General features: G+C 40.1%; 2 protein-coding genes and 1 pseudogene across 2 annotated transcripts; 2 read left to right on the top strand and 1 right to left on the bottom strand.

The window, feature by feature from the left end:
* The first annotated feature begins 207 nt into the window (after positions 1 to 207).
* Positions 208 to 3,141, top strand: LOC141766860 (zinc finger protein RFP-like). Its single transcript, XM_074634036.1, has 2 exons — positions 208 to 1,653; positions 3,109 to 3,141. The coding sequence occupies exons 1-2, from the start codon at positions 208 to 210 to the stop codon at positions 3,139 to 3,141; spliced, it is 1,479 nt and encodes a 492-aa protein (XP_074490137.1).
* A 1,544-nt stretch (positions 3,142 to 4,685) lies between these two features.
* Positions 4,686 to 9,787, top strand: LOC141766554 (E3 ubiquitin-protein ligase TRIM21-like; annotated as a pseudogene).
* A 75-nt stretch (positions 9,788 to 9,862) lies between these two features.
* Positions 9,863 to 13,264, bottom strand: faap24 (FA core complex associated protein 24). Its single transcript, XM_074633503.1, has 4 exons — positions 12,975 to 13,264; positions 11,417 to 11,559; positions 11,163 to 11,318; positions 9,863 to 10,487 (listed from the first exon to the last, which is right to left on the bottom strand). Exons 1-4 carry the CDS (start codon positions 13,066 to 13,068, stop codon positions 10,236 to 10,238), a joined length of 645 nt encoding a protein of 214 aa, XP_074489604.1. The 5' UTR covers positions 13,069 to 13,264; the 3' UTR covers positions 9,863 to 10,235.
* Between the last annotated feature and the right edge of the window lie 979 nt (positions 13,265 to 14,243).

Raw genomic sequence — 14,243 nt, 5'->3', positions numbered from 1 at the left:
GCCATCAAATTCATTGACGACCACAGCACATATTTGCGTTGCACCATTTTTTAAATAAATATGGCCCTCAGTTGGATGCAATATAACAGCGTTCAGGATGACTCTCATTACATTCCACTAACAATAGTTTGATTTTATTAAACAAATAAGTAAAAGATAGGTAATTACAGTTTTGTTTTTCACTCTTTTTGTCCTCAGAGTGTAGATATGTCTGCTGCCAGCTGTCTGCTGACTGAAGATCAGTTTCTGTGCTCCATCTGTCTGGATGTGTTCACTGATCCAGTCACCATACCATGTGGACACAACTTCTGTAAAACCTGTATCACTGAACACTGGGATATTAATGTCCTATGCCAGTGTCCCAACTGTAAAGAGGTTTTCAACATTAGACCTGAGCTGCAGGTCAATACTTTCATCTCTGAGATGGCTACTCAGTTCAGACAGTCAGCTCAACAGAAAGCCAGCAGCAGCAGCTCAGAGCAACAAGCTGCCAAATCAGGAGAAGTTCCCTGTGACGTCTGCACTGGAACCAAACTGAAGGCCCTGAAGTCCTGCCTGGTGTGTCTGGAATCCTACTGTGAGACTCACCTGGTGCCTCATCTGACACGGTCAGCTCTGAAAAGACATCAGCTGATCGACCAAGTGGAGAACCTTGAAGGCAGGATGTGTACGAAGCACGATAAACTGCTGGAACTGTTCTGTAAGACCGACCAGATGTGTGTCTGCATGCTCTGCACTATTTCAGACCACAAGACACATGATGTTGTTCCTCTGAAAGAAGGATATGATGGAAAGAAAGCTGAGCTAGAGGATGAAATTCAACAGATGATCCAGAAGAGACGGCTGAAGATTCAGGAGATGAAACACTCAGTGGGGCTCAGTAAGGAAGATGCAGACAGAGAGATAGCAGATGGTGTTCTGGTCTTCACCACTCTGAAGGAGTCTGTTGAGAGAAGCCAGACCGAGCTCATCGACACGATCAAAGAGAAGCAGAGAAAGACAGAGAAACAGGTTGAAGGCTTCATCAAAGAGCTGGAACAGGAAATCTCTGAGCTGAAGAAGAGAAGCACTGAGGTGGAGCAGCTCTTACTCTCTGAAGACCACCTCCACGTCCTCCAAAGCTTCACCTCCCTGAACACTGCTCTGCCCATTAAGGACTGGACACAAGTCAGCGTCCGTCCATCTTTGTATGAGGGGACTGTGGTGAGAGCTGTGAATCAGCTGGAGGAGACGCTCAGTAAACAGATGAAGAAGCTGCTTGAGGCCAAGCTGAAGAGGGTCCAGCAGTCTGCAGTGGATGTGACACTTGATCCTGATACAGCAAATCCCTACCTCATCCTGTCTGATGATGGAAAACAAGTGAACTGTGGTGATGTAAAGAAGAATCTCCCAAACCATCCAGAGAGATTTGATACTAGTGTTTGTGTCTTAGCAAAGCAGAGTTTCTCTTCAGGAAGATTTTACTACGAGGTTCAAGTTAAAGGGAAGACTGAGTGGACTTTAGGAGTGGCCAGAGAGTCGATCAACAGGAAGGGGAAAATCATACTGTCTCCTCAGAATGGTCACTGGACGATATGGTTGAGGAATGAAATGGAGCACAAAGCTCTTGCTGACCCTAGAGTCCTTCTCTCTCTGAAATCTCAGCCTGAGAAGGTGGGGGTGTTTGTGGATTATGAGGAGGGTCTGGTCTCCTTTTATGATGTTGATGCTGCAGCTCTTATCTACTCCTTTACTGGCTGCTGCTTCACCGAGAAACTCTACCCATTCTTTGGTCCTTACTATGGTGGTAAAAACTCTGCCTCTCTGATCATCTCTACTGTCAATCAAACTGAGTAGAACAACCAAGATTCACTTTCATTTGATGTAATACATGTGTATTTATTGGTTATACATTGTTGTTTTTACAGATTTTTTCTTTTATCCTGAAAATGTTTTTATTTGATTTGTCACATTCCTACTTATTACTACAACACACAGATTTTACCACACTGATTGATATTATCTAATATAGTCTAATTCATTCTAATAACTGCATTACCTGCCTTCAAGACTGTTAAATCATGAAAAACAATGTACGCAGAAATCAGAAGCATTTGTACGTGTCAAATTCAAATTGTTTATTATCAGATCATTGTCTATATAAGAAGTGTTGCATACTGGAACAAATTACTGAAGAGCAGTTTATGAATAAGACAAAAGTAATTCACTTTTCTCTCTTTTTCTTTTTAAATAAACAAAAGCAAACTAAAGTTTTTATTGTGTCTGATTAAGTTATTTAGTTTTGATTGATATCAAAGCTGAAAAAACAGCTGATGGTGTTTCTATAATGACACCAAATAATGTGATTTAAAAACATCATCAGCTGTTCTCAGACTGACTTCAGTTGACGAGCTCCAACACCCACCACATTTGAGATAGTTAGTAGTATCAAATAACATAGTGTTATAGAAAGGGTTTAGTTGTGTTTGAGCAGTTGATGTGAACACTAAACCAGTGCTACTACTTTTTAGAGAATAAGTGACATCTGAGGACGTCCTCTAGTGGAGTTCAACTGCAGCCTGTGGTCATATGAGGTCATGCTCTTAATGAATATCTACACAGTCTGTTGATGAAGCAGATTACATTAATGCAGGAGCACAATTAAATCTAAGTCTAATTGGTACAAGTACTCTTTCTAGTAAGTGGGGAGCTTTTTGTGTCATTGCCACCCTTTCTAACACACATAGTTTATCTATAACTAATATCTAACCAACTCAGCTGTGACTCTCTGCAGTCTGAGATGTTTTCACATGTTTTAACACACGTTTCGTAAAGTAATAGGACTTGAGACTTAAAGGGGAACATCACCTAAATTAAGAAATCCAATATATTATTTCCATGGCCTAGGAAAGTTCAATCAATATTTGTGGTCATGAGCTCCTCTCTCAAAGCCAGAAACCAGAGAAGTAAGTTTCAACTTGTGATGTAATAGGGTATAAAGTCTGGAGCTGCTCCATAGACAATGAACTGGGAGACTGAACTAGAAAGTTTGTTTTCTTTTTATACCCAAATGAGCTTTACTCTATTATTGTGTTCTCAGCTGAACAGAAAATGTTCCCATATACTCAGAATATTCCCCTGGATGCTCTCAGTGTCATCTAGAACATCTTTCCAAATTCATTAACTATGGATCAGTTCCACACTTTATACCCTATGACATCATGAGTTTGAGTTTTAGCTCTCTTTAGATTTTGGAGAGAGTTGTTCATGTTAAATAATATTTTTTGGGCTGTCTTTGACCATAGGATTAACATGTATGAATATTTTAAATGGGCGTAGTCCCCCTTTAAACGGATAGTTCATGTGTTTTGAAGTGGGGTTTTATCAGGTACGTATCCATTGTAGGTGTATTACTTACTGTAGATGACGGTCGGCGTGCCCCCAGTTTTGAGAAACAGACAGGAGCACTGACACCGGAGCAAAGCAATGTAGCCTACTTCTGTGGACAGGTACGGCAGAAAATGTATTTTAGCCACCTAGAAGAAAGGCTCACCTAAAAAAAATTATTTCGGTTTAAATGTACGCTATATTTAGAATATTTTTCCCACAGCAAACTGAACTGAAGGTGAAACGTATCTATACTGTCTTTGTCATCTGAACCTGCTGGCTTTGAAGAGAGCATAGATATGTTTCCCTTTCAGTTCAGTTCCCCGTCAGAAAGGAGAAGGAAAGGTCTCTCACAGCAAGATAAAGCGGTGAAAATATTCTAAATGTAGCGTACACTTAACGGGTATTGATTTTTTTAGGTGGCTAAAATACACTTTTCTGCCGTCCCCGTCCACAGCAGCACATTGCTTTGCTCAAGTGTCGGTGCTTCTGTCTGTTTCTCCAAGCTGGGGGCACACCGACCGTCATGTACTGTAAGTAATACACAGAGTACCTCATACAACCCCACTTCAAAACACCCGAACTATCACTTAACTCCATTGAGGCTTGACTTAACTTGAGCCTGAAAGCAAAACAATTCAAGTTTTGACCTGGTAAAATTCTAGAACAATGAAAAATTAATTAGACAGCCACAGACCGGACTTGAGTATTTCATTGTCCAGCCTTTGCATTGAAAGGTGCCGATCTCAGCTACATTAACTTTCAAATATCTACATTGTAAGATTTTCAAAATCATGCATTAAAATAAAAGTGCTTACTATAAATCCCCTGTGTTTTCTCAGACATCCTGTGTGTTTGAAAGCAATTAAAGCCTGAGTAGTAGTCAGGCCTTAATATCTAATCTCTAATCTCTAATTAAAGAACTTTTTTAAAATACACAATTTTAATTTCAGTTAACAATTCTTTGAAAGAAGAATTTTACTAGAAGACTTTTGAAACCTCAAAATCACAAACTTTTGGCCAAGTGACAAGTTTTCTATCTCAGTTTTTCTTTACTTTTTTCTCCTGTAATGTGATCAGTAATAAAACTGTAGCATAAAGAAAAAATGGTAAACAGTTTGTAAAGCAGCAGAAAAGTGAAATTGCAGGATAAACAGTGAGCTGAACATTTGAGTGTTTGTGGGATTATAGAGGGACTGTAGAGGAAGCGTTGTAGCCTGTTGATCTAAAGATACAGGATGTTCTTGAATATCTTGCACTGACCTCTTTTGTCATGTTGTCTGTTTGTAGTTGTATGTTCTTTTGGCTGCTGTTTACTTCCACTGGAGAGAAAAGAAGAAATGAAAACTAAAAAAACTCATCTTGTTCCAAAGACATGTCAAGGTATTTAAATAAAGCCTCACTGACAGAGCTACACTGAAAGGAGGAGCAACACTGAAAGGGGAGAGCTGCAACGTCTCATTTCCTGAAATGAAAATGAAAGTTTGTCTGAGCAACAGCAGAGCTGCAGTCGAGACAAGTCTCTGTGTTTCTCTCTAAAGAAACATTTAACTGAATCCAGCAGGTTTTTATCAACAACACAGCAGAATCTCTGCCAAACACTGGTGAGTACACTGACCTACAGAGACTACATGCACTAACTGTCAAGATTTAGTTCAAACTAGAATCCATAGCAGAGGAAACACCAGATGAACTAGTCATGCTAAAAGTTAACTAGTGTAGCTTAAATGCCCTTTGGATTGTCCAAACACTGAGTGCAGTATCTGATTTTATCTGACAACTTATTTTAGTGCTTGTAAAGGCAGAAAATTGACACATTACAACTTACATAGCTGTTAAACACTTTGGTAAACAGCCTTGACCTTTAAACTCTTTCCTCAACTTCTCTGTTTCTGTAGGCAGCTCAGCTGATAATATTTACTGTGTTTCAACAACTGGTAATAACTCAAAACTTCAGCTTCAGACAGGAAGTTCCACTCAGGGCAGATGTTTAACTGAGGTTCATCGGTGGCCGTGGGGGCTGTGAGGAGAAATTATATTGTATATAATTTCCTGTAGTCCAGAGCAGTAGCTTCCATCTTTTCTTCTGCACATCGAATGTGTCTGATTCTCTGCTCTCTGTATCTTCATCCTCTCTCTCTGATCCTCCTCTTCCTCCTCTTTGTCCAAGCTGACTCTCTGACTCTAAAAGGTCTTTGGACAGAGAAGGCGATTTGCCTTTTGCTCTGCTCCCTTATACGCTTCAATAAAACAAATAACAAAGACAAATACTGTCTAAATATATAACAGTAAATTGTAATACATGTGTTAAGTCCAATGTTAAAGTGGAATTAAAATATTTGGCCCGAGTCTATTGAACACTACTAGTTACAGTAACACTTTACACTGCAGACCAGTCATATTTGTTTCCCCACATGCTTTCGTACATTGATAGATTTAATTGGTTGCCGGTTACCGTGACAATTAATTAGTGTGAGTGTGGCACAATAAGTCATATGTAGGTTATAACAGAACCATTTCTTGGGTGTAATGCAAGTGAAGAGAGTTTGTCATGTTTCATATGTGTTTATGAGAAGAAAGTGTTCAATGTGGTTAGAATTTAGGGTACAGTGTTATTTATTGCCAGTGTCATTGTAAGGGAGTTGTGCCAGTGGATTGCCAGTAGGTGTCAGTGTCGCTACAGAAGCTGTGTATGTGAAGGGAGCGTCACAGGGAAGTCTCCCGTGAATAAGTGAGATAACGAGAATCTCAAAGACAAAGTCAAACACATTTCCGGAGGATGTTGGCCTCCCTTGTCACCGATCCTGTTTGTGATTTTCATGGACAGGATCTCAAGGCGCAGCCGGGGGGGAAGGAGAGTGTCTAGTTCGGGGACCTCAGAATTGCGTCTCTGCTCTTTGCAGATGATGTGGTTCTGTTTGCTTCTTCAGACCGTGACCTTCAGCAGCACTGGGGCGGTTTGCAGCCGAGTGTGAAGCGGTCGGGATGAGAGTCAGTACCTCCAAGTCTGAGGCCATGGTTCTCTGCCAAAAAATGTTGGATTGCACCCTCCAGGTTGAGAGTGAGTCACTGCTCCATGCAAGGGAGTTGAAGTATCTCTGGGTCTTGGTCATGGTTAAAAATAGAGCGGGATATGCACAGCTGGTTCGGTGCTGTGTCAGCAGTTATGCGGGCGCTGTACAGGACCGCTGTGGTGAAGAGGGAGCTGATCCGAAAGGCAAAGCTCTTGATTTACCGCTCCATCTACGTTCCAACCCTCACCTATGGTCATGAGCTTTGGGTAGTGACCAAGAGAATGAGATCGCGGAGGTAGGTGGCCGAGATGAGCTTCCTTTGTAGGGTGGCAGGGCTCAGCCTTTGAGATAGGGTGAGGAGCTCAGACATCCAGAGGGAGCTCAAAGTAGAGCCGTTGTTCCTTTCTACTCAAAAGAGACCAAATGAGTTGGTTCGGGCATCTCATCAGGATGCCTCCTAGACGCCTTGATTAACTAAATCAGCCACAGTGCGCTGAGTGTACTCTACCTGGTAGCCTAAATGAATCACAAATAAACATAAAAAGCTATATTTGCATCTTATTAAATTATTTTTAACCTAATTTTTTTACTTAAATGATAACAACAGCTTCAAAGCCCACCAGCGTGCGATAATAGAACCAGCCGTCAAAGCTGCTGTAAGGGGATGTACCTGCAGTTATATTTTAAACAAAACAATTAGGTATTTTTTTAGAGCAAACATATTGAAATATGCCAATTATGCCTGGCACTGACCGCCTTTTAATTTTCAAAAGATGTGTAATTACAGTTTTGTTTTTTACCATTTTTGTCCTCAGAGTGTAGATATGTCTGCTGCCAGCTGTCTGCTGACTGAAGATCAGTTTCTGTGCTCCATCTGTCTGGATGTGTTCACTGATCCAGTCAGCACACCATGTGGACACAACTTCTGCAAAACCTGCATCACTGAACACTGGAATATTAAAGTCCCCTATCAGTGCCCCAACTGTAAAAAGATTTTCTCCACAAAACCTGAGCTGCAGGTCAATACTTTTATCTCTGAGATGGCTGCTCAGTTCAGACAGTCAGCTCAACAGAAAGCCAGCAGCAGCAGCTCAGAGCAACAAGCTGCCAAACCAGGAGAAGTTCCCTGTGACCTCTGCACTGGAACCAAACTAAAGGCCCTGAAGTCCTGCCTGGTGTGTTTGGTCTGCTATTGTGAGACTCATCTGGAGCCTCATCTGACAGTGTCAGGCCTGAAAAGACATCAGTTGATCGACCCTGTGGAGAACCTGGAAGGCAGGATGTGTACGAAGCACGATAAACTGCTTGAGCTGTTCTGCAAGACCGACCAGATGTGTGTCTGCATGCTCTGCACTGTTTTAAACCACAAGACACATGATGTTGTTCCTCTGAAAGAAGAATGTGAAGGAAAGAAGGCCGAGCTGGGGACGACAGAGGCTGAAATTCAGCAGATGATCCAGAAGAGACGGCTGAAGATTCAGGAGATCAAACACTCAGTGGAGCTCAGTAAGGAAGATGCAGACAGAGAGATAGCAGCTGGTGTTCAGGTCTTCACCGCTCTGAAAGAGTCTGTTGAGAGAAGCCAGGCCGAGCTCATCGACATGGTCAAAGAGAAGCAGAGAAAGACAGAGAAACAGGCTGAAGGCTTCGTCAAAGACCTGGAACAGGAAATCTCTGAGCTGAAGAAGAGAAGCACTGAGGTGGAGCAGCTCTCACGCTCTGAAGACCACCTCCACCTCCTCCAAAGCTTCACGGCCCTGAACGCTGCTCCACCCACCAAGGACTGGACAGGAGTCAGCATCTGTCCACCTTCATTTGAGGGGACTGTGGTGAGAGCTGTGATTCAGCTGAAGGAGATGCTCAATGAAGAGATGAAGCATTTTGAGGCCAAGCTGAAGAGGGTCCAGCAGTCTGCAGTGGATGTGACACTTGATCCTGATACAGCACATCCCAAACTCATCCTGTCTGATGATGGAAAACAAGTTAAACATGGTGATGTATATAAGAATCTCCCAGACAATCCAGAGAGATTTGATATTTGTGTAAATGTCTTAGCAAAGCAGAGTTTCTCTTCAGGAAGGTTTTACTACGAGGTTCAAGTTAAGGGGAAGACTAATTGGGATTTAGGAGTGGCCAGAGAGTCGATCAACAGGAAGGGAGAAATCATACTGACTCCTCAGGATGGTTACTGGACAATTTGTTTAAGGAATGACAATGAGTACTATGCTCTTGAGGACCTTGCAGTCTGTCTCTCTCTGAAGCCGAAGCCTGAGAAGGTGGGGGTGTTTGTGGATTATGAGGAGGGTCTGGTCTCCTTTTATGATGTTGATGCTGCAGCTCTTATCTACTCCTTTACTGGCTGCTCCTTCACTGAGAAACTCTACCCATTCTTCAGCCCATTTTTTAATAATAATGGTAAAAACTCTGCTCCTCTGATCATTTCTCCTGTCAATCACACTGAGTAGAACACCCATTTGATTTCCTAAAGAAAGATTCACTTTCATTTAATGTAATGAATGAATTGTTCTGGTGATGAACAGTGTAGAAGACATTGTTGATTTTTCAAATTCTGATCAATGTGTTTTTTTGCATTTTGCATTTTCTTTCTGTAAATTTCTTTGATTTTTCACATTGCTGCTTACTACTACAATACACCAATGTTACCGCACTGATTGATGTCATCCAACACAATCTGATTTATTCTAATAACTGCATTACCTTCCTTAGACTGTTAAGTCATCAGAAAATAATGTACTCAGAATTAAACACATTTTCACAATTTTCACATTTTCAATTTCAAAACTTGTTATTGTTTGATCATTGTATTGTAATGTGTGCATACTGGAACAAATTACTGGAGAGCACTTTATGAAAGAGGAATTCTTCCCAAATTACAGTGTAACATGGCCAACAGTACAGTATGTAGTGATACATACATGTTGGTACAATTGAACAAGATGTGAAGTTAGGGAATGGAAACAAACAAATAATGTGGGAATTTTAAAAGAATTTATATTGTAGATATTTTTAACTAACTGGCACTATTTCTGTTATTATGGGATACAGTATGATTACTGAGCAATAAACTGGTGTTTAATAGGAATTTAAAGATAACTTACATTGTAAGTATTTTTGACTACCCAGTATCCATTTTAATATGAGCATGACCATCCTTGAAATCTGCACACAGGTGTGTGTGGCAGCTGAGTTTGTTTAATAAGGGATGCTTAATATAGAGATATTATATACTGTTTAGAAAGAAAGGTTTTCCATTGGTTTTGGCATTTTGAAATTGTTAAGTTAGTTTACCTTTAAAAGAGATGTGCTGAGTTTGAAAGTTATGAAATGACCCATAGCATTATAATGTTTTATATTGTGCACTGACTCTCAATAAAATTTTACAATGACTGTAGTGTTTGTGTCCTTTACTGTTCATGACAGTTATGAATGAAACAAGGAATATAACAGAAAACCCCAAAACCTAGAAACCAAAATAAATTTTTTAATGCAAAACAAAAAATACAAAACAGAAAATGATACAGTGAAGTCGGCGGCAAAAATCACAAAAGCTATGTCATTTTCGAAGCTCTCCATTTTAACCCGTTAGCAGCGTGGCTCTCAGGACGGCATTCTTGGTCCTCCACTTTGGTCCAGACTGAAACGTCTTCAAAATGTGGCAGCCCACATAGTCAACAGACGCAAATAGTGTTTCTTAAAGTTTGTGCACTTAAGGAAACACAAAGTTAGATTTCTTCAAGCAATCTTTCAAATAAAGAGTTAATGTTGTCCAAAGTGTATCTGTGTTTCCATTAAATCCAAACGTGCCTGGTTAAATAAAGACCCAGAGTCGAGCCTTCAGGTTCCAGCCGCAGTGGGTTTGTGGAAGAAGCTGTGGATCTGCTGAGCTGCAGCCTGACCCACGATGGGCTCCAGCTCGGCGGGGGCGGCGTTGCAGAGCTGCTGGATGCTGGAGAATTTCTGCAGCAGAGCCAGAGCTTTGACCCTGCCGACCCCGGGGACGTGCTGTACCAGAGCCAGGACCAGCGGGTCCAGCAGCCGAGACGAACTCCTCCTCCTGAAGGGGTTCTCTCTGCCCTCCCCGTGAACCTGGAGACGATCAGAGCAGGTTGGAAAATCAGCATCAGACAATTAAGTGTACTGCTTTACGCCTTTTACACCAAAGATCTGTGTTTGTCTTAGGGATGTGAAGGTGAGGAAATTTTATTTTGGATCAACAATGTTTAGTTTAAAGGTTTCTAGGCAGTTTCTTGAGGCGGCGAGTCACGCCGGACGCCCCCGATTTGCATAAAGTAGCCTAGACCTCAACTTTACGCAAATGAGGAGCGGCCAAATCACGCCGCCATTCTACCAGAATGCATTGCACGGCTGCTTACATAGACAACGAATGGGAAGCGTGGAAAGGACGGAGGCTGTTGACATGTACCATAACTGTTTTAACCGATGTTTGCTCATGTCTAGGTAGTGCGAGCACAAGCGTGAGCGCGAGTAACAGGACGCTGACTGTCATTGATTTAACGGCCACAGGTGTCACTGTTAACAAGCAATTTCTGATTCTTACAGAGAGTCCCTTTCAGTGGAAAGACTCAAAAATAATCAGGGTTTATGTCAAACACAAAAACTGTTTTAGCAAAGAGGAACACCGACTGAAACACAGATAACAGGACAAAATAAGCCTAAAATGGTTGAATCAACAAATTTAACATAATCAATAAATCAAACTGTTTTTTATTGCAGGTTTATTGTTTTGTCTTCACTACTCACGATCTGACTGATGAGCTGCGAGGCCTCAGTCTGCCCGCTGACCGGCAGCAGAGTCAATCCGAGGTCAAACACCACAAACTTCTGCACAGCAGCGAAGTACTGCTCACTGAGTCTGGTGTTCTCCACCAACACCAGCTCCTGGAAACTACTGCTGGTCTGTAAAAACAGGAGGGAAACTGTTTATATCAGACAGATCATCACCGAGAGACTTTTAGCAAAACCACTTTGTCTGTTGTCTCGTTCATTAAACTCACATTTCTGTAGCGAACCAGCTTCCTCTTGTAGCTGTTTCCTGCTATGATGTCACACTCAGACACGTACAGGACGCAACTTTTGTTGGGCAGGTGGAAGTCTGCCACGCCCAGTTCATTCTCAAAGAGGATTTTCACACCTCCACCTATAGTGGAAGTAAAGCTTGTTCAGGAGTGCATTTTTACATCGAGACTGTGTAAGAAAATATCAAGGATCGCAATATTTTGTTTTTTGTAATACGGTATTGATTCTCAAAAACACTGTATAATTGTTATTAGTAGTTAACATGCAAAGAATAACTCAGTCAATACTTTATTTCATTCGTAAAGATACACCCTGAAAGTTTTCCTAAAATTAGATTTAAAAAAAATCGCTCCTTGCTTACAGTATTGCAATATATTTTATTATTTTGAATCGTAACCCCTGTATCGTGATACGTATCGTATCGCCACATTATTGTCAATAAACAGCCCTAATAAAAGTCCTAATCTTTCATTAAAAGATGCATTGCCTTTCATCAATCTGCAGAGACAAGCTGCATTTTGCATTTGACAGACTTATAAACATTTCTTGGTGAGCAAAGAAAGATAAAAGAAATCAAATACTAGAGGCCACATAAAGCACACCTTAAATAATGCAAAGTACATTGTGCAAGCAAAGAAACACACAAGAGGTACTACATCAAACTTAAATGATAATTCTGAACCTAAACTTAGGCCAACTACACACGTAACAAAGGTGTAGGGCAGCAACTAAGCCTAATGATAATTTTTACTATCGATTAATCTCAAAATTATAGTCTTGATTAATCCTTTGGTCCATAAAATGTCAGATTAAAAAAAAACAACGTACTTTTCCAAAGCCCAACCTGACATATTAAAATTAAATCAGTAAATATTCAGATTTCAGAAGCAGTGAATTTGATCAACTTTTGCTTAAAACAATTAATTAATTTGCACTGACTACTGAGTGACATATAATTCAATAAAGGTACGTGTTCAGATATCAAGGAGGCCATAAATTCCACAATATCCAATTGTGAATGCAAGTTCTAGTGGGTGCATGACTTTCATGCAGAACTCCACTCAAAAACCTATTAAATGCTGCACTAATCATCAAAAGACGATAATATTAAAAATATAATTTATTCTTAGGAGGCTAGTCCGTCACTTTAGTGAACACTCTTCAATTCGGCATTGATAGCACCTCTTAGCAACGCTTTTTTATCTGTAAAATGTCAATTTTTCATCATTTGTGACAGCTTAAAGCGGCGGTGAGCAGCGTACTTGAACTTATAGAAGTTACATTATTAAACAATTTTAAAGTGATGACATGTGAGCCGAATTGAAGAGTGGAAGTATCTGAAACAGACAGGGCGTTTAGTTATATTCTACACGGTTTGTTTGTCTACATTTAAACGAAACAAACATAAATCGACATATTTATGAATGGCGTTTGGTACTTTTGTTGTCTCCACGTAGAATAAATAACAGCACAGACATTAGTTAACGTTACATGCTGAACGGTTGGAATAAACGGTGGAATAAAATAATTAATTACCCTTTAAACTCTGAATGAGAGACGAGTTTCTCCATTTGTCGCTGGCAATAACGTGTCCAAGAGGAACCGCGTTCAGCAGAGCTTTGGTCTCCATGTAGTCAAACACAGAGCAGCTTCACCGTCTTCATGTGGTTCAATAAAACACCTTTTAAACTCTCTCTGGATGCTGTATATATAGAGGGATAACTGTATATAGAGGGATAACTGTATAGAGGGATAACTGTATATAGAGGGATAACTGTAAACATACAGACGAGCTAAAAACACTTCTTCTTCTTTGGTGTTTATTGGCGGTTGGCAAACCAGCTTATAGGTGCATTACCGCCACTTACTGGACTGGAGTGTGGAGCAGATTGGCAGGAAAAAATAAATAAAAAAATAGTAAAATCAATATTCAAATTTCAATTTTTTTTTTTTAAGAATTATCAATAATAATAACAATAATATTAATACTCATAATAATTAAATTCTCTCCTTTATTCCAGTTGCCCTTAAGTAATTAATTAGAAGATTGTGTACTTTCTTAGATGTCTTTCCTAACAGATTCACCATTGTAAGATTTCCATCATGTACTCCTGATAGCAATTCCCTTCTTTCTTTGTCATATTTTTTTTCTTTTTATTATTTCAAAATTACAGTATACATAGTAACAGCAGAAAACATTAAAAGGACAACAGAAATGCTGAGTAAATGTTAACAAGTATAAAATTATTGAAATTTTTCCACAATTAAAATTTTTCTTTGTCATATTTGTTGCACTCTATAAGAACATGCTTGACAGTGTCTGGTTTATTACAGTGTGTGCATAGTCTAGTTGGGTGCTTTCCTATTCTATGGAGTGTTTGGTTTAATCCTGTATGTCCTATTTTCAGACGGGTTATGACCTTCTCTTCCCTTGGGCTCCCCAGCTCTGTATTCCAGCAGCTCCTACATGTTTCTGAATACTGTACAGATGTCTCTCTGTGTCACTTAAGTCCCAGTATTCTTGCCAGGTTTTGTGCATGTAGTCCTTAATGATAGTTTTAACTTCTGCTTTACTTAACGGTATTTGTATGTCAATTAAGTGTCGTTTTAATGATTGTTTGGCCAATATATCTATATTCTCATTTCCTTCCGACAATGATAAATAAAAATGAAAATGTAAACAAAGAACAGTTATTCATTTCCATTTTTATAAATGCATAAGGAGCCACTGGAGAGGAGCTAAAGAGCTGCATGTGGCTCCGGAGATGCAGGTTGCTGACCCCTGGTCTAGAAGCAAAGAGACAA

This window comes from Sebastes fasciatus, chromosome 4, assembly GCF_043250625.1.
Source record: "Sebastes fasciatus isolate fSebFas1 chromosome 4, fSebFas1.pri, whole genome shotgun sequence".
NCBI classification, from domain to species: domain Eukaryota; kingdom Metazoa; phylum Chordata; class Actinopteri; order Perciformes; family Sebastidae; genus Sebastes; species Sebastes fasciatus.
The sequence above is the reverse complement of the archived record's forward strand: the minus strand, read 5'-3'. Positions and strand labels throughout refer to the sequence as shown.